The sequence below is a fragment of the Phallusia mammillata genome, chromosome 2 (assembly GCF_965637545.1).
Source record: "Phallusia mammillata chromosome 2, kaPhaMamm4.hap1.1, whole genome shotgun sequence".
NCBI classification, from domain to species: Eukaryota; Metazoa; Chordata; class Ascidiacea; order Phlebobranchia; family Ascidiidae; genus Phallusia; species Phallusia mammillata.
In genome coordinates this window covers 25,779,914-25,807,711 of record NC_137253.1, presented here as the reverse complement: position 1 = coordinate 25,807,711, position 27,798 = coordinate 25,779,914, and the positions used below count along the sequence as shown (strand labels likewise).

Here is a 27,798-nt window from a genome sequence, read left to right as displayed (position 1 = left end):
TTCAAAATAGGCCATATAGTGTATGTGAAATAACAATATGTGCTAAGTTGTGTATTTACTAAGTTTTTATCGCTCTGTTGTTAACCACGGAGTAAACCTTAAAATGCGTCATATCCTTTTCAATTGTTTATAGCAGGGGTGGGGAATCTGCGGCCCGCGGGCCGCATATGGCCCGCTTGCCTTTTTAATGTGGCCCCCGTCACAATTTTAGTATACAACATAATTTTAGTATACAACATATTTTAGTATAGGTACAGTATACAACATAGTATAAAAAAACAATAAAATTTTTATGTACAAATATGTCCTTGAAATGACTTCGACACTTCTGGTAATCTCCCCATCCACATTATGACGCCAAACTTCTAAAAATTGCTACACATTCAACCACTTGCTTTATTCGTGACGTAACAGTCACTCGATTGCCTCTCCTTGCAGTAATAAATCATTTGCCATGTGGTGTATTTGTTTAAATTGCGTTTAGAGCTGTTAGCGTGGATCCTTATATTGGTATTTTAAATATGTTCTTGGAAAAAAAGACAGATCGATATAATGGAGCTAGGGTATTCAAGAAAGAATGGACAAACTCTTATTTTAGTCGAAATAAGTGATAAACCTGTATTATAATATTATAACACGGAATTTAACAAAATGTTTGGCCCCCCCGAAAATGTTGTGCAATTCGTGCGGCCCGCAGTGCTAAGTAGGTTCCCCACCCCTGGTTTATAGGAACGTTCCTTCAAAACGACACGCAGCAGCGATGACTGATTTTGTTCTGGACCTGAACGTATAGTTGTTGGTGACTATTGAAGAAGGTGCTTCGGTTTCAAAATAGCTTAGAATCGCACGTTTTACGCGTTTGGATCAAAGCAGCTTTGATAAGGAGAATTTGCACAATGTGCAAAAACAAATCCACTTACATTTCAATGCAAAAAATTTGAATCAACAAAGCTTAATAACTGATATAAATTTGTTTCTGTTGTTTTCGGCTTTATGTACAAGTAATTATCGCAATTAAATTAGTAAGCAGTTACGCATTGGACACATATGACAACAGTAAACGCTGGATGACAACTTGTTTATAGCGTCACTCTCTAAATCATCAGCTTAGCAAATTGGTAAACAACATGCATGACAGTTTATTTGTCAGTTTTCAAGTTCCGTGTTTGGAGGTGAATGCTGAAAGATTTTTCGAAGTACAGTAAATTTCGCCGTTCCTCCTGTGCCAACTGAATGTTCCGTATCGTCGTAATAGGCACCCGTCATCAAAGACGATTTTAGTGCTTTTCATGCTTTTCAGATTCTTTTTAGAGGCGAGTTAAAAGTGAGAAAACATCTGTAAACCGCTACACTAGCTTACCTGTTTGCTGTGCGAATCATTATTTAATGATTCGTTAATTAGAATGCCGTGTTGTTAAAATGCACACCGCCGCGTTTATGAATAAGCGACCTCAGTCTCGGAAAACTATAATAGTGTCACATTCCTATGTTCAGCTACTGCTACTTAAGCTTGTTTTTGTAGTAAATATTCTAAACAGAACAATGCAGCAATTCAAAATCTTTTAATTTTGTATTTTAATTTCTATTATAGGCATTGTAATAGACAACAATAAAACGAATATGAATTCACTTCAAGTTATGGGCTTAGTCCTTTCATTCGTGTCTGGCCTTTTTGTGACTTCACCTTCTATGGGACAAGCAGGTAACTTTAGTTGAGAACTAATTAATATCCCCAACTGCAATTTATGGCACGTTTGTTCAAAACTATTGTTGGCGAGTTGGTAAACTATTTTGATTAATCAATGAAATATCTGAATCGATTGACACCAGTCACCTTATCAAGCCGGTAAAAGCTTTCCAAATTTTGGATGTTAAAGTTGCTAAAATATACAGTGCACAAATTGTAAATAGATGATATACGGGCTAAAGAAATTGAACTCGTGATTAACAGTTGACCTCGAGTAACAATTCCAGTTTTACTCATCAAGTTTAAATCAGTTTTTAAACACTTAATTGTCGCCAATTACTTTATATCCTAACTATGTTTATTCTCAGTAACGTGCAAGACTCGGTTTTCGGACTTGAAGCACTCGATCACAAGCGTGGTTTGCCCCGCCAACTGCTGGGAAGAAAATCCGTCGTTGTGTGGAAATGGGGTCTACGCAAGCGGCCCGATATGTCTTGCAGCAATGCACGACCAACGGATTGATAGTGAGTGAAACCAAATGAGTTTCAAAAACAAAATCCGGTTTTAAGACCAGATATTAAAACTGCTTTAGATTCTGGTGGACTTGTTCAGGTCTTTCGCAATCTAGACAAAGGATCTTTGTTGTCCGGACAAGAGAGAAACGGTGTTCGAACTCAAACCTGTTCTACAATTGAATACTCCTACACCTTTTCAAGTGAGTATATGATTTACTATTGTAATGTCAAGTTGAATAACATTTTTTTTAAAATGCAATGCTTGTAAATATGATATTTGGTCGTATGATTCCCAAATTATTGCACTTGGCATTGGTCTGAGTAGTGTAAAATTTTTAGTGACGTGTGCGACAACTGGCGACTGCGAATTACCGATCACCCATGTCTACTGTCCGCCAAAATGCACCGATGCTTCGTACACGTACACGAGTGGTAAATATTTCAGCAACAGCTCTGTCTGCGCTGCAGCGAAAAAGCAAGAAAAAATTCTAGGTGAGTGAAATGATTCGGTATGGCCTTCAAGGGCCTGGCGTACTGTGATGATGTGATAGGTCAGTGAAACTACAGTAAGAAACAGTTGCCACTTGGTAAAGCTGGAACTATTGGAAAATACGTTCTGACCATTAAGCCATATACTCCTGAATTATGCGTATTAGTCATCGCTCGTGCTTAGTTCTACGGTGGCCCAGAAGTGCAAAACACAAAACTCGTGACACACGCAAATCTAGTGACACACCCAACAGTCAGAACACAAAAACCAGGACACACACCAAAGTCAGAACACAAAAACCATGACACACACCAAAGTCAGAACACAAAAACCATGGCACGCACCCCAAAGTCAGAACACAAAAACCGTGACACACACCAAAGTCAGAACACAAAAACCATGACACGCACCCCAAAGTCAGAACACCAAAACCATGACACGCACCCCAAAGTCAGAACACCAAAACCATGACACGCACCCCAAAGTCAGAACACAAAAACCGTGACACGCACCCCAAAGTCAGAACACAAAAACCGTGACACACACCAAAGTCAGAACACAAAAACCATGACACGCACCCCAAAGTCAGAACACAAAAACCATGACACGCACCCCAAAGTCAGAACACAAAAACCGTGACACACACCAAAGTCAGAACACAAAAACCGTGACACACACCAAAGTCAGAACACAAAAACCATGACACGCACCCCAAAGTCAGAACACATGGACCGTGACTCACATCAAAGTCCGAAAGCATGGACGTGCTGTATATGCAATTATGCATCGAAGTCGAAGTACGTGTGGAGGAGTTTTCCGACAAATAGTTTTGAGTATATTTATATTGCTTGGCTCGAAAGAAAAAAGCATTTTATGTGTTCTTCTTTAGCATAATGTATTTTTATTTTATGCACTAACAGCAAGGTAGCAAAATGTTTTGCACATGTGGAATTTCTTTAAAAGATGATTACAAATTTTGCCCTAATTGTTCAGCCCCAGTTGCTACAAGCTCGCAAAATGATGAGTCTTTAATATCTTTTGAAAACTTCTTAAAAAGAAAATCTTGTGAACGCCAGTCTCAGTCCTACAGGGTCCTCAAAAAAGTGAGAAGTTCAAATGATGAAATTGTAAATATTAATATAGGGTTGATGGAAAAGAATGGAGAAAGTGTTTCTATAATTCGGGGCAAAATGTTAGGCCTTCGGGTTGTAAAAAGTGCTGCAGCTGAAAGCATTTTTGAATTAGCAATTAAGAAAAGGATAGACTATGATGCAAGCTTCAGAACCAGTCACAAACATTTTTTAGCCTACCCAGATGGCCGAACAGTAGCTAAAATGCCAGGTAGTGAAGAAGACTTTACCATTTCTAAATACAAAGAGGAAGTGGGAAAACCATACCAAAGGATTTGTTTGTATCTTTGCACAGATAAACGTAGCTTATCAAGTGAGGATATTGGGACAAGCCATAACAAAGATCAGGACATTACTAAATTTATTGAGAAGCCTTTTTGTTCAAATAGTGTTAAAATGGGAAGGTGTCCAGTTTGCAACATAAAGACGCCTCTAACAGAGATTGAACAGCATGTAGATAACTGCCTGAACAAAAAAGTGACACCATTTCAGGAAGCAAGTAGCCATGACTCACCTTCTGGCTCAGAAAATGAGTCAGCTGAGGAAGAACACCCCAAAATAGTTGTTGGTGACTATTGAAGAAGGTGCTTCGGTTTCAAAATAACTTAGAATCGCACGTTTTACGCGTTTGGATCAAAGCAGCTTTGATAAGGAGAATTTGCACAATGTGCAAAAACAAATCCACTTACATTTCAATGCAAAAAATTTGAATCAACAAAGCTTAATAACTGATATAAATTTGTTTCTGTTGTTTTCGGCTTTATGTACAAGTAATTATCGCAATTAAATTAGTAAGCAGTTACGCATTGGACACATATGACAACAGTAAACGCTGGATGACAACTTGTTTATAGCGTCACTCTCTAAATCATCAGCTTAGCAAATTGGTAAACAACATGCATGACAGTTTATTTGTCAGTTTTCAAGTTCCGTGTTTGGAGGTGAATGCTGAAAGATTTTTCGAAGTACAGTAAATTTCGCCGTTCCTCCTGTGCCAACTGAATGTTCCGTATCGTCGTAATAGGCACCCGTCATCAAAGACGATTTTAGTGCTTTTCATGCTTTTCAGATTCTTTTTAGAGGCGAGTTAAAAGTGAGAAAACATCTGTAAACCGCTACACTAGCTTACCTGTTTGCTGTGCGAATCATTATTTAATGATTCGTTAATTAGAATGCCGTGTTGTTAAAATGCACACCGCCGCGTTTATGAATAAGCGACCTCAGTCTCGGAAAACTATAATAGTGTCACATTCCTATGTTCAGCTACTGCTACTTAAGCTTGTTTTTGTAGTAAATATTCTAAACAGAACAATGCAGCAATTCAAAATCTTTTAATTTTGTATTTTAATTTCTATTATAGGCATTGTAATAGACAACAATAAAACGAATATGAATTCACTTCAAGTTATGGGCTTAGTCCTTTCATTCGTGTCTGGCCTTTTTGTGACTTCACCTTCTATGGGACAAGCAGGTAACTTTAGTTGAGAACTAATTAATATCCCCAACTGCAATTTATGGCACGTTTGTTCAAAACTATTGTTGGCGAGTTGGTAAACTATTTTGATTAATCAATGAAATATCTGAATCGATTGACACCAGTCACCTTATCAAGCCGGTAAAAGCTTTCCAAATTTTGGATGTTAAAGTTGCTAAAATATACAGTGCACAAATTGTAAATAGATGATATACGGGCTAAAGAAATTGAACTCGTGATTAACAGTTGACCTCGAGTAACAATTCCAGTTTTACTCATCAAGTTTAAATCAGTTTTTAAACTCTTAATTGTCGCCAATTACTTTATATCCTAACTATGTTTATTCTCAGTAACGTGCAAGACTCGGTTTTCGGACTTGAAGCACTCGATCACAAGCGTGGTTTGCCCCGCCAACTGCTGGGAAGAAAATCCGTCGTTGTGTGGAAATGGGGTCTACGCAAGCGGCCCGATATGTCTTGCAGCAATGCACGACCAACGGATTGATAGTGAGTGAAACCAAATGAGTTTCAAAAACAAAATCCGGTTTTAAGACCAGATATTAAAACTGCTTTAGATTCTGGTGGACTTGTTCAGGTCTTTCGCAATCTAGACAAAGGATCTTTGTTGTCCGGACAAGAGAGAAACGGTGTTCGAACTCAAACCTGTTCTACAATTGAATACTCCTACACCTTTTCAAGTGAGTATATGATTTAATATTGTAATGTCAAGTTGAATAACATTTTTTTTAAATGCAATGCTTGTAAATATGATATTTGGTCGTATGATTCCCAAATTATTGCACTTGGCATTGGTCTGAGTAGTGTAAAATTTTTAGTGACGTGTGCGACAACTGGCGACTGCGAATTACCGATTACCCATGTCTACTGTCCGGCAAAGTGCACCGGTGCTTCTTACACGTACACGAGTGGAAAATATTTCACCAACAGCTCAGTCTGCGCTGCAGCGAAAAAGCAAGGAAAAATTTCTGGTCAGTAAAACTACGTTAAAAACAGTTGCCACTTGATAAAGCTGGAACTATTGGAAAATACGATTCGACCATTAAGCCATATACTCCTGAATTATGCGTATTAGTCATCGCTCGTGCTTAGTTCTGCAATAGGCTACTCTGTTACAATATTTATAATGATACTCCGTTCGTCATCCTAACACGTCAGTCGCACATTTAGCTAACTTTTTGATAGGTGGCGCTAAGAGCGCAAATCCTATTGAAAACGGTATATCTCAACATATGCTGATGGTTGGTGCTATTAGGATTGAGGCTATTATCAATAAGAATTTTAGCTGTTATCATTAAAAATTCAATGAAACTAACTTTAGAAATTTAGTTCTTAATGCAGTTTTTTTCAAAAACTTACTTCCCAACCATACCCTCTTTAGCTGCTAAATAAATTATTCAGCTTATGCGCCACTTAGCGAAACTTAGCTAAATGTGCCATTGACGTGGGTTATAGCGTTAGTAGCTCTACCGAATTGTGTTGCGACTGATAATACATTGTCATGTTACGGCACTGACTAACATATGAATTCATATGACTTAAGTCATTGCGAGCAAGGTAATATAGACAAAGCGTTTTTTTTTATGCATTATGCAAATAGACAAACAAATCAAGGCCGGTATAAAACTCTAGAACAGGTCGTGGTTGGTTTAAAACTTACTGATGACCTGGTTCAGACTTTTCTCAAATTCGACGTAGCTGTGTAGGCCATATTATTTGTTTAATTCTACTGTGTTATGCCAATAACTTTCTTCTTCAAATCTGCTGCCTCAGAAAAAAATACATGCTTTTACGCGTACTTTATTTTAACAGACGCTGGTGGCAAGGTTGTCATCTACGCGATGGAGGCAAAAGCTTACAACGGCACAAACACGACCAACACCGACTGGTTTTCATTCGATGGTAAATATATCACCTAAAGCAGGGGCTGGCAACCTATGGTCTGTATTCGTGGCATGTGTCCGAATAGGTTGTGTGTGGGTAGCCTTAAGCCAGTGGTTCCCAACCGGGGAGGAGCCCCTTCCTATGAAGGAATTTTAAAACTTGAGGAGAAGCATTTACGTGTTTTAAAATAGACATTTTAGCTCTGGGAATAAGACCTGGAAAGTTGATACCCAATTTTAAATAATCTTTGTATCGTTTAGCTTACTATGTAGTCTATTAGGCCTAGAGCGGTGGTTCCCAAACTTTTTCATATTTTTTTCAAAACGGTCCCTTTGTCATTATTTCGAGAGCTCGCGGTCCTTAAGCCTAAATGTGTATTTCATAAAAACGAAAGTTGATTGCAGGATATTAGCCAGTTATGCTAAATTGCGCTTAACAATTATCTAAAGACAGCATGTGACATCACAAACAGGACAAAAACATTACAATTGTGCGCGAACAATTGCATTTTTGATAGTTGTCATTCAATAAAGGCCATTGTTTAGCAATGGAGACAATCGATTTTCAACTCTACTTTGATTTAAACTTATTTAGTGGCACAAACTGACGCCAAATAAGATTATAAAATTACTTCAACCGCTTCGCGGTCCCCCCAAAATTGTCCCCAAAAGGACCGCGGACCCCAGTTTGGGAACCGCTGGCCTAGAGGAAAATAATTTTCTGTCCTATACCACTGTCCTACAACCGCTTGGAATCCCTGTTAATTTACACTCGGCTGTGTTATATTACTCAAACATTTCTCCGAACTAAACTTAATTTAAAGCTTACCATTTTTGGTAATTCGATGTAATGAGAGACCCAAAATTCATTTTCAAAAAACAAAATGTTTGAGAAAAAAGCAGAAAAAATTAACTATGACCACTCGTTTGTCTTGCCGTAAAAATAACTGACTCTCCCAGACAACTGAAAACTGTAGGCGTAGCCTAATTTGTGCATCTTAGTTCTTATTACAGCTTTTGATGTTTGCTCCTTCGTGAACCTATGTGCAAATACCTGTACGTGCGTCAACTTACTCGCTGATTTTGCATGTTTGTGTCCGGAAAAAAACACTGAAAAGTCTTTAGAAACCGGTGAGTTGATTTGAAAGTTGTTTTATTCTGCCAACTAAAATACCCATCCTGGAAAATTTTGATTCTATGGTGTGTGAATTCAAAATGTCCATTTGAACAGGATAATAGGATTCGGTTTATACCACGTTGGTAAACGCCACGAAAAAACATACCGCTGGTTTTGTAAAAATGTTGTGTGCAAGTTAAATTATGCTAACACTAATTAGGCGGCAACTCCGCTGCCTGTCGCTGCGATGGAAGACGTGCAAACATCGTTGGTCGCATATGGCGTTTGCTTTTTATTTAGTTTCTGTTTTCGGGTATGACACAGAAACTAGTCAAACTTTCAGGAAAAAGCCTAAATAAATGAACGCTGTGTAAGCTATTTCACGTTTGCACAAGCTTTGCGAACATTTGCAAACCTATCCCTGTCGAAAAGACCTTAAAAATACAGCTTCTGTTGGTTGAGAAACAATATCATATAACAGGGATACTCAATTAGTTTTGTGAACGGTCCAGATAAAAAAAGGTAAAAATACAAAAGGTCCGGACACATATGTAAATAATGAAAATGCAACATGCCTATTTTGGTTACAGGCAGTGGCGACTCGTGCCTAAAATTTGTGAGGGTGCTGCTCAAAATTTTAGCCTTTATTGAACATATATAAGTTGGCAATATATAGAAAACCTACATTTATAGTTTTCTAGCCATTGTTTTGAGTAGAAAAACAAGTAATCCAAATCTTAATTAGCAACTCAATTGTGACGTAATTTTTGTTCCGCAATAATATACACGAGTGTAAACAGCAGACGATATCATTTGTGTATTTTGTTTACTTGCACAGCGACGGCCAAACACCATAACATGCAGTAATAATGTGGAACAAAAACACACGTGACACAGACTCGAAACTAAGCGGTTGTAAATACCGTAAAACACAACAAGAATATAGAAAAAAAAACAATCAGAAAAAAAGTAATGATTTGAAAAAGGTCAAAGTATTTCAGTTGGACAACATTAAAAAAAATGGTCATGTTTCATTTATGGTCACAGTCAGCTTTTTCAACATATTCTATGACACTTGACAGATTATAATTGTCACACAAAAAACTAGCCATACAGCTGTTTATTGGTATCATAACTGACAAATTTAACAACCACTTTACATTTGTGTCAGAACTTGTTTATTTTAACATCTTTTTTGAATTTTTGTGTACAGACTATTACTTGTCTTTCAGATTCTTAACTGCTATAATTGCTGCTTTATTTGCTGGCAAATAGCTTATAATTGCTTTTTTAAGTGCAAAACTCCTTCAAGCTTTAAAACTTACAACACTCTCACTTAAATTTAAACCATATTATTAAACATTGTGCTTCCTTTTTACAACCAAAATGAATCATAAAGTTATAGTTTGGGCATAATAATTGATAGCTTCTTCCTTGATTCCAAATGACAACTGAGAAACTGTTTTTCTATTTAGTAGTACTAGCACTGCAAGTGCAAGTCTTTGGGAAATAATGGTGTTCCTGACAAAGGTTTGCATCCTTTTCAGTGTTAAAAAGAACTGTTTTGCCTTTGAAGGACTCATGGAAACGGCAAAAAGGATTTTTCATCCTATTAATTTCACTTGTCAAAACATCATCTAGATTATTTTTCAAAGTAATCATGAACATTTTCATTTCAGTAACTAGCTTTTCTTTGTCAACAATAGGATGTGCTTGGTGGCCACTACTATCTTGTCTGTAGAATGTTCATTCTTAAGAAACACTTCCTGTGAAGCAATTTAGCAGCTACTGTTTAGACAAACAGTACATGTCCATTATATCAATACACATGATTGCACTTGGTTGCAAATACTGTCCACATGGTGTGTTAAGAAACCCAAACTTGAAATTGTCCTTACTCAGGTATTTCAAAAATCCTGTTGCTTTGTTCTGCATTTGATATTGCCTGAATTTCAGTAAGGCATTTAACTTCACAGTCACAATTTTTTTTTTCTTTGTTAGCATTAAGAACTAAAACTGACTAAAAGCAGAAAAATGGAAAAGCAGGGAAAGCAAGATATAAACACTAAAAGCAGAAAAGAAAGGAATAGCAAAAAAAGGGAAATTTGTGTTTTCTAAAAGAGGGAAAAAATAATTCCAGAAAAACAGGAAAAGAGTGAAATTTCTTGTTTCATAAGATTTCGAAATACAAAAAGCAGAAAACTGGAAATGTTACTTTATTTGTTTTTTATGCCTTTCTAACGGGCTACTCTAAAATACGTAATCTAGGGCTATTAGGGTCAAGGTGAGGGATTGTAATACAAATAACTTTATTATTTAATTTAGATACCTTTTAAACCTAATTTTCATGAGTACCACTCTAAACACACATGAGAATATTAAGTCTAAACTGGGAATCTAAAACTAAATTATAGTGTTATTTTTATTATAAACCTTTACCCAGACCCTAAACATTTTATAGATTGTGAATTTTGAAAGAGCCCCTTTCTAACTCGTAAAAGCGTTCTACATCGATTGTGTCGAATACTGTAAACAAGAAATGTTTTTTATTTGTTTTTTACCGTCTTTTCTGCATTTTGATACAATCAATATAGAACAGAACGCTATTAGAACACTTCGAATGGTTTTTACGAGCTAGAATGGCAAAAAGACAAGTAAAGAAACACTTCGCGTTTTTTCTGCTTTTCGTATTTTAAAATCCTATGAATCAAGTATTTCACTCATTTCTGTTTTTCTGGAATTATTTTTTCCCTCTTTTAGAAAACACAAATTTCCCTTTTTTTCTGCTTTTCCTTTCTTTTATGCTTTTAGTGTTAATTTCCTGCTTTTCTGCTTTTAGTGTTACCCCTTTTCCTGCATGGCATTGGAGTAGCAGATGTTTTATCCCATATTTTCTTAAAACTTTATAATTCAGCTATTTAATATAAAGGTTAATCGTGACTTTTCAAGGTGTTAGATGACCTGTTTTTCTTTTTCAAGGTGTTAGATACACTTATTTAATTCAGTCATAACTGCAAAAACTGAAACCCACTTACATTCATCTTAAAAAGTCACGACTAACCTTAAAACAACTAAATTATACGATGGCAAAATAATTATTTAACTGTACTCACTACCGAACTTAAGAATATAGTACACGGGTTTGGCTTTGGAGCTCACTGACGCGAAGCAGACAACACAACCAGCGCTACGTCACTGGAGGGGCTGCGCGAGCCACAACCCCCTCTCGCCTATTTTGCCTGGCATGTAGCTTTTCCAAGTGCGCATGCGCACAACTGCAAACGTCATGAATCGTCACGAAACTGGAGCTGCAGCTCCACCATAGATAACATATTAATGCCATAATTTTTTTTAAAAAAGGGGAAAAATGCCGACCAAGGTGGAATTTATACTTATTATATATTGCTAAAGAATAAAAAAATAGAATTTAATGAAAGTTATCTGTAATATTGTGATAGGAATATTAAGTAAAAATATCTAGGGGGTGCTGCAGCTCCGCAGCCCCCTCGCACGAGCCGCCCCTGGTTACAGGTAATAGAAAAATTGTGGTCCACGATCAACAAATTTGTTCAAGCCGAATGTTTCTGTCAACAAAACAAAAGCTGGAATTGGGCACTAAACGTCAATTTACTCCTCGCGAAAGTATTGGCACGAAACGACATACAAAAACAGTTTATCTAGTTTTGCAGGATTACTTCAAACTTCAGTTTATTACGTCATAGATACATTAGTGCGCAAACAATCGCCGTTTCGTTAATAGTGTAGTGAATAAATGGACCAGTTTACAGTTTGTCGTAGTGGCACAAATCTCAGATTTGGAAATACTTTGGGCTCCTTGTCGTTCTCCTAGAATCGCTATGCCCGTCGAGGTCCACATACAACGCCTCAATGGTCCGAATATGGACCGCAGTCGGCCATTTGAGTAGGCCTGTCATATAATGTTCGACTTATTATAAATACGTTCTATAAGGTGGTCGCTATGACTTTTAAGTCTTATCTTTTCCTTCGTGTTAAAACACGAATTAATTGTTTCGCTTGGCTGATTTATGTTTTACTTTAACCGTGACGTATTAACGTCAGATTTTATAAACTGGGTTTGTTGCTTGGTTTTGCAGAAGAGTTATTCGCATAAAATATCTTGGCCGATTTTGGCTGTATGTAATAAATTCTTCAGTGGCTGAATTTAAACCCAAACGTTACTTTTTATCAGGGGTCAACCAAACTTCGGCCCGTGGGCCCGGTCCGGCCCGCGAGGTCATTTCATTTGGCTCGCGACCGTATTTTTTGGTTTGCTTGCGTTTAGTTTATAAAAATTAATTTACTCCCGGCGAAAGTTTTCCTGCAACAACATGTGAAATTAATTTTATCTAGTTTCATAGGATTACAACGAACAAAAAAGATCCTATGACGGTGTGTTACATCATAGACAAGACTACAAGTTTTAATTGTTTGCCAACGATTGTCTTTGATCACTTGTGACGTAATATACAAATACTGCTTTGAAGATGGGGATAACATTGAAAATCAACAGTTGCATCACCACACTTTGAATGGTATTGTAGAAAGATCTCTTGGCGGGACGATAAAAAATCGCCTCGCGGGGGAGTTTTGAAAGACTACGTCAAGGCTTGTAAACTATGCAGCCCTCGCTAATCATCACTAAACTTGTCCGGCCCGCTGTGAAAAAAGTTTGGTGACCCCTGCTCTTTTGATCCCATCATTGATATGTTGTTCTGGTTGTTGGCATCATGGGTGTGGTGTACTTTTTTGACCAAACTCTACAACTTCTTTACCCTTTGACATAACCTAACGATATTCATAAATATAATGAACAACGTCAGAAGCTCAGAACCCGTATCGTCTCACACATAATGACGTCACCATAATGTCATCATAGAATTTTACAGGCCTTCAATAAAAACAGCATTATGCTTTGTACCAAATAAAACTACCAAAAGTTAAAGAATTTTGTTTACTTTGTGTCTTTGTCAGTGTTGCAATCTCCTATATAATCTTAACACATTGCTTTTAATATCTGTTTTATGCTAAACTACTTTTAGCTGTTGTGCTGTACCGAATTTTCAAATGTGAACCCAGTAATTTTACAGAGCTCTCTGTCTCATTAGGAAATATTTTTACAAAAAGCTTTTCAAAATTTCATTTTGCCCACTCCATATGTTTTTTTTGGGTTGATTTTTCTATTACCTGTAACTTTTACTTTAACCGTGACGTATTAACGTCAGATTTTATAAACTGGGTTTGTTGCTTGGTTTTGCAGAAGAGTTATTCGCATAAAATATCTTGGCCGATTTTGGCTGTATGTAATAAATTCTTCAGTGGCTGAATTTAAACCCAAACGTTACTTTTTATCAGGGGTCAACCAAACTTCGGCCCGTGGGCCCGGTCCGGCCCGCGAGGTCATTTCATTTGGCTCGCGACCGTATTTTTTGGTTTGCTTGCGTTTAATTTATAAAAATTAATTTACTCCCGGCGAAAGTTTTCCTGCAACAACATGTGAAATTAATTTTATCTGGTTTCATAGGATTACAACGTACAAAAAAGATCCTATGACGGTGTGTTACATCATAGACAAGACTACAAGTTTTAATTGTTTGCCAACGATTGTCTTTGATCACTTGTGACGTAATATACAAATACTGCTTTGAAGATGGGGATAACATTGAAAATCAACAGTTGCATCACCACACTTTGAATGGTATTGTAGAAAGATCTCTTGGCGGGACGATAAAAAATCGCCTCGCGGGGGAGTTTTGAAAGACTACGTCAAGGCTTGTAAACTATGCAGCCCTCGCTAATCATCACTAAACTTGTCCGGCCCGCTGTGAAAAAAGTTTGGTGACCCCTGCTCTTTTGATCCCATCATTGATATGTTGTTCTGGTTGTTGGCATCATGGGTCTGGTGTACTTTTTTGACCAAACTCTACAACTTCTTTACCCTTTGACATAACCTAACGATATTCATAAATATAATGAACAACGTCAGAAGCTCAGAACCCGTATCGTCTCACACATAATGACGTCACCATAATGTCATCATAGAATTTTACAGGCCTTCAATAAAAACAGCATTATGCTTTGTACCAAATAAAACTACCAAAAGTTAAAGAATTTTGTTTACTTTGTGTCTTTGTCAGTGTCGCAATCTCCTATATAATCTTAACACATTGCTTTTAATATCTGTTTTATGCTAAACTACTTTTAGCTGTTGTGCTGTACCGAATTTTCAAATGTGAACCCAGTAATTTTACAGAGCTCTCTGTCTCATTAGGAAATATTTTTACAAAAAGCTTTTCAAAATTTCATTTTGCCCACTCCATATGTTTTTTTTGGGTTGATTTTGAAATCTTTCTCAGAATGTGATGACCCTCCAACTATTACTGATGGAACTTTCATCCAAGGAACACCACCCTACACACCAACAGATACAATTACATATAGTTGCACTGATTCTGCTACACATACACTTGAGGGACCTCCTACAATTACATGTGGAGCAGATGGAAGATGGACTGCTGGTCCAGCTTGTGTTTTGATAGGTAATTTTGTTTGTAAATGTAGAAGAAACAAGATTGGTTCAGAATGTAGCAATGCAACAACATGTTTAACTCAATCATAATTTGATTTATCGTCACTTTATACTTCTTTTTCCATTCATTTGATTTTCATTTAAAAAAACACTCAATGGAAAATTGTTCAAATAAAATAATTAAACCAATGTTATGAAAGGTACTTTTTGGATTCATCTTTCTATTTTACTCTGGAATTTGTATTATTGACTTTTTTAAAAAATCAGGTTTCTGCAATTCTTCAAATGAAACAAGGCTTCCACAAGTAGAAAAAATGTTGTTTGCTTTGTTAGTGTGACATCTCCTTTCAGACGATAACCTATTGCTTTTACTAATTTTTTTATGCTAAACTAACTTTGTTGTTGTGCTGCACCAAATTTTTAAATGCCATCTGAAACTAATAGTTTTACAGAGCTCTCAATCTCATTAAAAGAATATTTCTAAGATGTGTTTTTTCAAAATTTTTTTTTTCCTAGTTCATGTTTGTTGTTTTTTAATTTGAAATCTGATTCTTTTACAGAGTGTGATGACCCTCCAACTATTGCTGATGGAACTTTCACCCCAGGAACACCACCCTACACACCAACAGATACAATTACATATAGTTGCACCGATCCTGCTACACATACACTTGAGGGACCTAATCCAATTACATGTGGAGCAGATGGAAGATGGACTGCTGGTCCAGCCTGTGTTTTGATAGGTAAATATGTTAGAAATGGAAAAGAAATAAAATTGGTTTAGAATGTAGCGATGCAATAACATGTTTAAATCAATCATGATATTTTGTCCTCAATTTATATTTCTTTTACCATACATTACCGACAACTAATCTGCTGAGAAACTTTTGCTTTCGATTTTTATTTGAAAAAAAAACACACTTAATAAATTATTCCTAAACGAATAACCCCTAAAACAATTGATTAAATAAGTAAATTAGGCCAATATTATGAAAGGCACTTTCTGGATTCATCTTTCCCTTTTACTCCCGATATTAGTATTATTAACATATAGTCAAGTAGGGTGAAAAAAAACAATTTTTTGAAACTTTGTTGCCAAACTTTTATTTTTGGCAACAAAAGGTCAGTTTTTATTCCCACCAAAGCTGATGGGACTACTTTTATAGTTATGTCACAAGTTTTTGATTTTTCCTAAAAAACTAATAAAATATTTGACAAAAACTGTTGTCTTTTTTAACCCGAAAAAGGTACAAAAAAAAACAATGTCGGGGTAAAAACAACAAGTGGACATCAGGACCATTTAAAAAAAAAATTAGGTGACAGTTGGAACTTCAATTTAAATATGTGAACTTAATGAACCATCTTAAAGTCGAAGATAAGACAGAAATTTCAATAATAACTTTGTTACAATGAATAAGCCAAAAAAACACAAGGCACATAAATTTCTTTATTTTCGAAATTTTGCAAACCAAACTTACAGCAGTTAGCAAACTGTTTGTAAACTAATTAAACACTTTTAAATTGGTGCTAAGACTTTCCATGGCTTTGTACCTTTATTGCACTACATTTATTGCCTTTGATTTGGCCTTTTTTTCATTTAGCAGCCTTTTGTTCGTATGCAACTAGCTTTAAATAGAGCTCACCCACTTGCTGACCGGTCATGTAACTTAAAACTTTATTGAACTAAAGTTTAATTTTCTACCCCAAACTGATTGAATTGCCACAAAATGAATTGATAACCTCTTTTTCCTTACTTCGTAGCATTTTTCTTTTGGCCTGGACCCTAATTTGTGCTTTGGGCCATGCAGGTATACTTTTTGGTAAAAACTTCCTCCAAAACTGCGCCCCCAAAGCAATTTCATACAGCTTTGGTTTAAGTACATGTTTTATGGGCTTACTTTTTTATTTTTCAAACTTCTAGGTGACAAATAAAAAATTTTGGGCCCAAAAAAATTTTTGGGTGTAAAAGATACATAGTTTTTTATTACCCCATTCCTATAGAACCGTTTGGGGTAAAAACGAACAACAAGATATCTGAAAAAATATAGAAGCCAGCCAAGGAAGACTTTTTAACATACGAATTTTACTGCTGTTCTTTTAACCTGCAGAACATTGCCTAGAATCAAAATCTGAGAATGGTTTATGGCTTATTGTTTAGGCACAGAATAAATACATCCTATGAAAAAAAAATCATTAAAAATAATTTTTGGTTTAGCTGTGAGGGTATTGTTTTTTTTACCCCAACTTCAGCAAAATGTTTTTTTTTACCCCATTTGACTATATTTTTTATTTACTAAAATAATGCTTTTAACTAAAGCTTTTCAAAATTTCATTTTTCCCACTTTAGGTATGCTCATTGTTTAATTTGAAGTCTGATTATTTACAGAATGTGATGACCCTCCAACTATTGCTGATGGAACTTTCACCCCAGGAACACCACCCTACACACCAACAGATACAATTACATATAGTTGCACTGATCCTGCTACACATGCACTTGAGGGACCTCCTACCATTACTTGTGAAGCAGATGGAAGGTGGACTGCTGGTCCAGCTTGTGTTGCAATAGGTATGCACGGTAAAGACACTTTGCCTAATTTTTTTGAGAGCTTGACAATCATTGGCATCCAGGTTTAATGGTGGCTTTAGTTGGATAGTGTAATAAAGGCAACAGAACATAAAGTACTTGTATTAAATGTCCTTTAGTTGCCAAGATTTGAAACATTGGCCAATTTGACTTTTGATTAAATTTTACCTGACTGTTGATTGGGTCATTGTGGTTTGATTTTTATACAGATGGGTGTAGAACCCCTTCAGTTACCCCTCTAGCCCTCTAAAATTAGTGAGTGTTTGAAACAATGTCAGTATTGGCTGAAAGTTGTATAGCTTGTAGAATGTGTCTTATATAGGTTTCAATTTTTGTGTTTTACCCTGTAGCCCCACCATATATTCCAATCTTGCCCTCCCACTAATTTGAATGTTTGCTTAAGTGTTTTTGCCGGTTTATGTTTGTTTGCTTTTGATATAGCTTCTCGCTAACACATAGCTTTCTTAATAATTCAGTCTAATGTTAGCTAAAACTGAATCATTCAAAAACACAACTTCAAAGCATAAAACATGACCTTTAAGCCTCATTGTGTGCAACAGCATTATTTAAACATAACAGTAACTAAAATTATATACCTGTAATGATTTAATCATTTTTCCACGCCACACAAAGATTAGTAACTAAGGCTTGCAGCAACAGCCAAGGCAGCTCGAACACCCAGAGAACTAGGGTTATAATGCGACATAGCTATCTTGTTGTATTAATACATGTGTTCTTTGGAAGAAAAACTTCTGTTTATAGGAAGGCATGTTTTTTTTCTGCCAATTATTTGAAGATACAAAAAACGTATGGTGCCTTACAGTTTTATTTTGGAGATTTGTCGTCTCATAAAATTATTTATAAGACAACTGCATTAGTAAATGTTGACTAAAACAGTATTGGATAACAGGAAAAGCATTTTAATTTCTTACAAAATGTTGAAAATGCCTACAAATATTGAACAGAAAGTGAAATTTATTTTTAAATGTGTTTTGATAGGATCTGTAGAATGCTATGACCCTCCAACTATTGCTGATGGAACTTTCACCCCAGCACCTCCCTACACACCAACAGATACAATCACATACAGTTGCACTGATTCTGCTACACATACACTTGAGGGGTCTCCTACAATTACATGTGAAGCAGATGGAAGATGGACTTCTGGTCCAGTGTGTGTTGCAATAGGTATGTTGTTACGAAAACAAATATCATGCTTGTTCAGTGTCGGCTAAACTATCCCCTGAATAAAACCCACCAGGTTGACTGAAAATGTAGTCAAAAGTTTAATGTTTTAAAATGTTTTTATTTTTCAGCTGTCCACATTTCAATGTTTTAACCAAAAGTTTTTTCATTTCAATGTTAAAACTTTCATTACAGTAAAGTTTTGCAACTATCAAACCAGTTTTAATCTTTAACCCATATGTTTACCTCTGGTGTTTAATCTCTTAGTTCATTTATTGTGTCACAAACAATTGTAGGTAATAGTGACTCCCTTTTACCATGTTGTTTTCAGGAGTTCAGCTAAATATGCAATAACACACGACATCATTAAGCAGTTATGATAGTTTGTTGTGTAGAACTTGGTCCATAATAACATGGAATTCATGATTAAGAGATTGCGATAAATTTGAATCCCTTCCACTGAAATTTGCTTAAAAAATGTGGCGACTTTAAAAAAGCACAGATTGTTTACTGTAAAATTAAGATGTTTTTTTTGCCCTTTTACAGGGGCAAAAATTTCAGTTTTCTAATGTGCATTAGTGCTTGTTGTTTCATTATCACATAACTGCTTTCGAATACAAAGCTTTCTTTGTTATTCAGTCCAGTTAGGATCACAGAAAAACTATATGATTAAATTCACATATTGACCCATCAGCTTGTCTTTAGCAGAAAAACAATTGCTTTAATTTTAGATTACACCTTTCTAAATTTCAAGATATTCTAAAGTTACAAGAAATAAATTGTTTTGGTAATAAATTATAAATTAATATGCGCACAGGCTTTAACACAATGTAAGATTTACTGATATGTCTAAAAAGTTCTGTATTTTTTTGCACCTTCACTTGTATTGTTAGGATCTGTAGAGTGCTATGATCCTCCAACTATTGCTGATGGAACTTTCACCCCAGGAACACCACCCTACACACCAACAGATACAATCACATACAGTTGCACTGATTCTGCTACACATATGCTTGAGGGACCTAATCCAATCACTTGTGAAGCAGATGGAAGATGGAGTTCTGGACCAGCCTGTGTTTTGATAGGTAAAAATTTAGGAAATATTTCTTCTATTTTTAGAATGGTTTGGCAGCCAATAGTGTGCATGTTGGTTGTTTCACTGACTTGGACATAAATAAAAGAAACTAGATTGATTTTTGATGTAGTATTGTAATAACATTTTTCACTCAATAATAATTGTATTTCTCTTCATTTACCTTTACTTCAAGTTTACATCCCTGGTAATTGCAATCCCAAGAAACACTTGTTTTTGTTTCAAATGAAACACCCAGTTAAATATTCCTGATAGATTTTCCACCTGGAAAATTGTTTAAAGACATATATTGAACCAATATAGTGAAAAGCACTTTCTAGATTCCCTTTTCTGTTTTTCCTGGATTTTATATTAATGACGTAATCAGGCTTCTGCAATTTTTTAACCAAACAAGACTTTCAAAAGTAGAAAGAATGTCGTTTAATTTGTTAGTGTTGCATCTCCTATGAGATCTCAATCTATTGATTTGAATATCTGTTTTATGCTAAACTATCTTTGTTGTTGTGCTGTACTGAGTTTTTAAATGTTAACTGAACTTAATAGTTTTACAGAGCTCTCTGTCTCATTAAGAAAATATTTCTGACAAAAGTTTTCCAAGATTTACCTTTTCCCCAGTTCACGTTTGTTGTTTGTTTGATTTAAAATCTGATTCTTTTTAGAATGTGATGACCCTCCAACTATTGCTGATGGAACATTCACCCCAGGAACGCCACCCTACACACCAACAGATACAATCACATACAGTTGCACTGATGGTACTACACATTCCCTTGAGGGACCTCCTACAATTACATGTGGAGCAGATGGAAGATGGAGTTCTGGACCAGCCTGTGTTTTGATAGGTGAAAATTTTAGAAATATTAAATTTTTAGAAAGACAAAGTTTTTTAAAATTTGCATTTTCCCCAGTTCGCGATTGCTGTTTGTTTATATTGAAATCTCATTCTTTCACAGAATGTGACGACCCTCCAACTATTGCTGATGGAACTTTCACCCCAGGAACACCACCCTACACACCAACAGATACAATCACATACAGTTGCACTGATGGCACTACACATACGCTTGAGGGACCTCCTACAATCACTTGTGAAGCAGATGGAAGATGGAGTTCTGGACAAGCCTGTGTTTTGATAGGTAAAAATTTAGGAAATATTTCTTCTATTTTTAGAATGGTTTGGCAGCCAATAGTATGCATGTTGGTTGTTTCACTTACTTGGACATAAATAAAAGAAACTAGATTGATTTTTGATGTAGTAATGTAATAACATTTTTCACTCAATAATAATTGTATTTCTCTTCATTTACCTTTACTTCAAGTTTACATCCCTGGTAATTGCAATCCCAAGAAACACTTGTTTTTGTTTCAAATGAAACACCCAGTTAAATATTCCTGATAGATTTTCCACCTGGAAAATTGTTTAAAGACATATATTGAACCAATATAGTGAAAAGCACTTTCTAGATTCCCTTTTCTGTTTTTCCCTGGATTTTATATTAATGACGTAATCAGGCTTCTGCAATTTTTTAAACCAAACAAGACTTTCAAAAGTAGAAAGAATGTCGTTTAATTTGTTAGTGTTGCATCTCCTATGAGATCTCAATCTATTGATTTGAATATCTGTTTTATGCTAAACTATCTTTGTTGTTGTGCTGTACTGAGTTTTTAAATGTTAACTGAACTTAATAGTTTTACAGAGCTCTCTGTCTCATTAAGAAAATATTTCTGACAAAAGTTTTCCAAAATTTACCTTTTCCCCAGTTCACGTTTGTTGTTTGTTTGATTTAAAATCTGATTCTTTTTAGAATGTGATGACCCTCCAACTATTGCTGATGGAACATTCACCCCAGGAACGCCACCCTACACACCAACAGATACAATCACATACAGTTGCACTGATGGTACTACACATTCCCTTGAGGGACCTCCTACAATTACATGTGGAGCAGATGGAAGATGGAGTTCTGGACCAGCCTGTGTTTTGATAGGTGAAAATTTTAGAAATATGAAATTTTTAGAAAGACAAAAGTTTTTCAAAATTTGCCTTTTCCCCAGTTTGCGATTGCTGTTTGTTTATATTGAAATCTCATTCTTTCACAGAATGTGATGACCCTCCAACTATTGCTGATGGAACTTTCACCCCAGGAACACCACCTTACACACCAACAGATACAATCACATACAGTTGCACTGATGGCACTACACATACACTTGAGGGACCTCCTACAATCACTTGTGAAGCAGATGGAAGATGGAGTTCTGGGCCAGCCTGCATTTTAAAAGGTTAACATTTTGAAAATGTTAAAGAAACAAGATTGGTTTACAACAGGAGTCACCAACCTGTGACTCGTTGGTCACTTATTTGATTTGTTTATTTGAACAATTTTCCTATGCAGCTCTTTCATCATTCTGATGCACACCAGTTTGTAGAAAACAAAACATTTCAAGCTACATAGGGAGATTAATTTAATTTCACTGCTGATCAAAGTGTTTTACCAGTGTACACAATATGCATTGACAAACCAGCTGATAACAAAAATTTGATTGTCATGAAACAAAAAAAAACGTTGCATTTCAAAATTCAAAACAGCTTTGTGACTCGCAGTATTTTTTTACCAAGCAAAACTGGTCCAAAAGGATCTTTGAATCGTAAAGTTTTGTGCTTCTGGTTTAGAATGTAGCAATGTGACAATATGTGTCACCTAATCATCGTTTTGTTTATCCTTACTTTATTTATTTATTCATATATTACCGACAATTTGCTGAAAAACATTTTCTTTTGATTTAAAAAAACACTTAATCACTCATTCCTGAAAGCCTTTCCTCAAGAAATTGTTAAAATAACCAAATTTAATCAATATTTTAAGCGACACTTTCTGGATTTGTTTTTTCTATTCTACTCTGCATTTCGTATTATTTATGTAATCAGGCTTCTGCAAGTCTTCAAACCAAACAAGACTTGAATGTTATTTACTTTGTTAGTTTGCATCTTCTGTATAATCTTAACCTATTGCCTTAAATATGTGTTTTTTGTTAAACTTATTTTGCTGTTTTGCTGTTCCGAATTTACATAGGTCAACTGAAACCTATAGTTCTTGGCCTCCGCATCCACCCCGATCACGTTTCGAATCAAGATTTTCGCCACTGGCATAATTAGAGACTCAGCAATTGTATGCGCCTTCATGTTTTGGGCAACCAGGAGGAAAACTTCAAATGAAGCTTTTACATTCCCAGAGCTCCTCTGGTACACGGTGCCTGTTTTATCAATGCGTTGCTGTTTAGCTTTTTCGCTGAAAGTAGCTAAGATCTTGGTCCTTTTTTGTAGGATGGTTTGTTTGAAGTTGCCGCTTGAGCAGACTTGGTTTCATGGCACTATTCAAGAGCGTCTTCATGTAAACCACGCACTGTGGGAGAACCTCGTCTCTGTGTTCAATTTCTACGAATCCCTATTTTAGATAACCAGTGTCATGCTTTCGCCTCTACATTTTTTGAAATCAAATTGGCAAAACGTTTGTAACGCACTTTCTACAGTAGACTACAACTCTCAAGCACACTAATTCAACTAAAGGCGCATTATCTCTACGCTTGTTATTGTTACTACGAAATAATTAGAACAAAGACATATTATTTTCAAACAATGCCTACCTTACTGGTGGCACCTTAAATGGGTTAATTGGAGCAAACATAGAAGTGACATGTAACCCGTTGGATTCAGTAACAGACATTTTGTTATCACTTGTGATTTGTGTGCAAAAATACGGAAATTGCAAAATACCAAAAGATGTTCACATACCACCTGGAGTGCCGTCGCATACCACTAGTGGTACGCGTACCACCGGTTGGGAAACACTGACTTAAGGGATCTGATCCAATCACATGTGAAGCATGGAAGATGGACTGCTTGTCCAGCCTGTGTTTATGTTGGTCTAAATTTTAGAAATAATGGTTTTAGAACCAATAGCATTTGTTGTTCCTTTGGTTTGGACATGAAACAAAGAAACAGTATTGATCCTTGGGTGTAGCAATTTTATAACCTGTTTTGCCAAATATGACGCTATTTATCCTTATTTTCCTTTACTTTATTCAATCTTGTTCAAAGACAATTAATATTATAAGAAGTATGAAACATGCTGTTTACTATGGGCCCCTTTTCTAAATGTGATATGTTTTGATTTTAATCAATTTGTTGTTTTTTCCTTTTCTTTTTTTTCACCCTCTTCTGCCGTAAACCTTAGATGGATTGAATGAAAATTTCACAGATGCTAGATGGTGTCATGTAGAAAGGCCATTTGTTTTGTGTGGCTTGATAGCCCCAACATTTACCCCTCTAGACTCCCAGTATAAAACATATTCTATACGTTGCAGAGAAAGTTCCTGTGGTGTCATAGTTATAGAGTAGAAAAGCATTTTTACATTTGCGTAATTTACCTGTATTGCATGGTTGCAGTTGTGGGTATAAGCAATACCAGTTGCTGCTCAAAACGCCTCTAGTGGTCTTTAAATCAATGCCATCAGGAAGATATTAGGACTGCTTGTTATGGGTCGCCTTCCCTGAAGGGGACACATCTTGATTTCACTCTGTTTTTTTCTTTTTTCTGCCGAAGCGTTTCCATGCACTTTTGGCATGAAATCTTTGGTGGATTTGGATGAAACTTTCACAGATGGTAGATACAGCTATGTAGATGTGCCATCCGCTTTGTTTGAGTTAATAACCCCAGTATTTACCCCGCTAGCCCCCAACATCTAAAACGTTTTTGTATGTTGCCGCGAACCACAAACGAAAAAAATCTGTGGAGTAACAGTATGATAAAGGTAGCAGAGAATATGCTACTTGTGTTTGTGCATTACTTTTTTTTTGCACATGCCGGTTAGAGGGGTGTTAACAGCTTTATGACGTCAGATGTGTCAACAAATGTTACTAAAAACACCACTAGTGACCAGAAATTTTAACATTGGTCGATTTGGATAAAAATTTACATATCTGTTGATTGGGTCATTGTAATTTCATATTTTTTACTTTTGGGTGTAAAACCCCATTAGTTGTGCCCCACTAACCCCCTAAAATGGGTGAGTTTTTTTAACAATGTCGGAATTAGATGAAATTTGGACAGCTTGTAGAATTTGTCATTTATAGGTGTCAATTCTTGTGTTTAACCCAGAAGCCCCAATATTACCTCTCTAGCATGTGTGGGCATTATTTACAATTTGCACCCATGAGTTTCTGCCTGCAGAAACAACCAAGGTTATAAAGACAGTAGATAATATGGGACCCATTATAAAATAAGTGTAAGAAATATAGTAATGTTTAAAGTAGGTTATAATGTATATGCAATGGCAATATGTGCTAAGCCACCCTTCTAGTTTAATTTACCATCTATAGGTGTCAGTTGTCATGGTTAGCCCTGTAGCCCCAACATTTACCTCACTAGCTACCTAAAATGGGTGATTGTTTAAACAATGTCAGAATTGAATTAAATTTAGAAAAATTGTTAAATTTGAGGATAAAAGTTGAAGATTTTTTTAACAATGTTTAAACTAATTTAAATTTATTAGGCTTGTGAAATTTACTATTTATAGGTGTTGATTGTTGTGTTTTACTCTATTTTCTGTCTATTTACACTTCCTTTGCTTTAAAGTAGAACATTGAATTGGACAAACTTCAAACAGAGTTTTAATTGAATCAGATTTGTATCTAATAGAATGATATTTTATGCCCAGTACTGGTCACTGTGTTTTAGCTTACAACACCAAACTTTATCGTGGTTATCTTTTTGAAATGGATAATTTTCAACTCTACTTATGGACCAATGAGTTTCTGTTGGCATAAACAATTAGGGTTATAAATCACTGCACCTATTATGGGACCTATTATAAAATGATAGTTTGGCTGTGCAATCAAAACCTTATTTTTAATTTAAAATGTAAAACAAAAGTTTCAAAGAAAAAACACTGGGACAAATTGTAGCTGTGAAGTGAATGTAAGTATTTTAGACGGGCTTATTTGCAGGCTATGCAAAAACATGCTGAACCACAGCTTTAATAAAAACACAAACTTTTTAACTATTGCATTATTTAGAATGTGGTGATCCTCCAACAGTTGCCGATGGAACTTTTACCCCAGCACCTCCCGACACACCAGGTGATACGGTCACATACACTTGCAGCGAAACACATGCACTAAATGGACCAAATCCAATAACATGTCTAAATGATGGAACATGGACTGCTAGTCCAGTTTGTTTTATTTTAGCAGGTATGCAGTAACAAACCTTTTTTGATCATCATATAGGATTAAAAAATGTGAGGTTTTAAATACAAAAGCATATCAAATTGTACTGGTTTACGATTAAGGCATGTTAGTGCAGATCGGGAGGACTCAGCTTGATGCCAAACAGACGTTTCACGTTTCGGTGATTAGAAATGTATTTGCCCACCAATGCCATGTCGTTTTATTAAGTTATCATGGCGTTTTCAGTTTTGGCGATGGTTTCACACCTAAGACCTGCTTCGGTTTCATTTTTGTCAAGCAAAACTTAACCCTTTGGACGCACTATGGAAAGTTTATAGTAAACACACACTTGGATAATATTTCCAATAGAGTTTGATGCATTTTTTGTTTTTCTTTACTACCTAAACATAGAACAAAATGTGTGGACAGCAATAGTCGCCTCAGAGATAGATTATTTTGGAAGTATTTTTTTCCTATATTTCACTTCTACTTTCGGGTGTATACCATTTTACTGATATTAAAAAATTACAGACAAAACGTTTTAAATTTTAGATTGATTTTTTCTACAGTTTCTTTTAGAATCTACATATATTCGCACCAATTATCTATTATTTAATCTCACAATGCACGTCTATGGGTACCCGTTTGTTTTTGCTTAACAAAACAACCATGTTGGTATGCCAAATGATGAAAATTTAAATCAACAAAGCAAATCAACAATACAGGAAAACCACCTTTCCAGTTTTTTACAGAATTTTATTATTTTTGAACACATTAATCTTATACTGATGAAATGAAATAAACTTTATTTCTTTCCAATTTTAAATAAGTATACATCTTAAAAAAATTACTGCCATACCGTTGAGATTTTTTACAAAACTTTTTAGTTCCAGGCTGACGCTTTGCAAGGAAAGTGACCTACTTCGGTCAAAGACGTCGTCGTTTTTCATGGAAACGGTCTATTCAACATTTCCAGTCATCTGTAGTTCAAAAAAGCTTTGAAATATATGCTCAAAACAAATTACATGACATTGTTTTATTAATCATTTATTTAATCCTTTGTACCTTAGTATTTGCTTGTTAAATCTGGGTTATGCTAACTGTTTGTCTCTCGCAAATCTAAGCACATATTCTTTCACTCGTTAAAAAAGCATACCGACTTATTTGCACCATTTAAAAAAACGCTGTGTTTATGTACACTTTACGATAGAAACAACGTGCGGATCGTTGTGTTTTTATTGTGATTTATTTTAAATACGGACCGACCTTAAATACGGATTGGCTGTTATGTGTAACTTATTAGTTAAAACTCAAACCAATGCAGCATGAATAGTTTTCACTAAGTTAAGTTTATTTCGCTTGGCGAAAGAACACATTGCGATTCAATTGCACTGAACAACGAAGTTGTAAGGTAAAGAGGGGCTAAAATCTGTTTTATGGTGGCCTTCTTAAGCTTATTAATTTTGTCTAAAAGAGAATTTTAATTTTGGCGGTAATTTTGAAATGGTATGATCAAAACGATTAAACAAAGTTTTTTTTTTTGAATAAAAATAACTTATTTTTTATTCAATCTCATCAATTATGTAACGTCCAGTGAACGCGCCCCGGCTAGAAGCATGGAACGTGGGGAGAATTAAAACGAACTTCCTGAAGGCCTCCAACAAGCAGTCCACACAGATGGGTGTTTTGCTGATCTTATTGAACACACGCATCAAATGCAGAACAAAGGAGACGATAGGAAACAGTTTCTACATAAAGAATAGTATAAAACACTGCGCTACAAATGTAGAAATAAAGCACAAATCCTACCAACTGTTGTGGTAACCGGAAGAAGTAAAAAGCAC

The 27,798-nt window shown here is 35.6% G+C and overlaps 1 protein-coding gene across 1 annotated transcript; it reads left to right on the top strand.

The window, feature by feature from the left end:
* Positions 1-1,620: 1,620 nt before the first annotated feature.
* On the top strand, positions 1,621-27,442 carry LOC145213203 (uncharacterized). The gene is made up of 23 exons (XM_080081433.1): positions 1,621-1,702; positions 2,056-2,211; positions 2,280-2,402; positions 2,542-2,694; positions 3,686-4,390; positions 5,183-5,293; positions 5,647-5,802; positions 5,871-5,993; positions 6,132-6,284; positions 7,126-7,215; positions 7,458-7,465; positions 13,903-14,029; positions 14,688-14,870; positions 15,421-15,603; positions 17,247-17,429; positions 18,447-18,635; positions 19,526-19,717; positions 20,385-20,567; positions 20,679-20,861; positions 21,531-21,713; positions 21,826-22,008; positions 25,802-25,978; positions 26,842-27,442. Exons 1-23 carry the CDS (start codon positions 1,621-1,623, stop codon positions 26,850-26,852), a joined length of 3,837 nt encoding a protein of 1,278 aa, XP_079937559.1. The 3' UTR covers positions 26,853-27,442.
* The last annotated feature ends 356 nt before the right edge of the window (positions 27,443-27,798 follow it).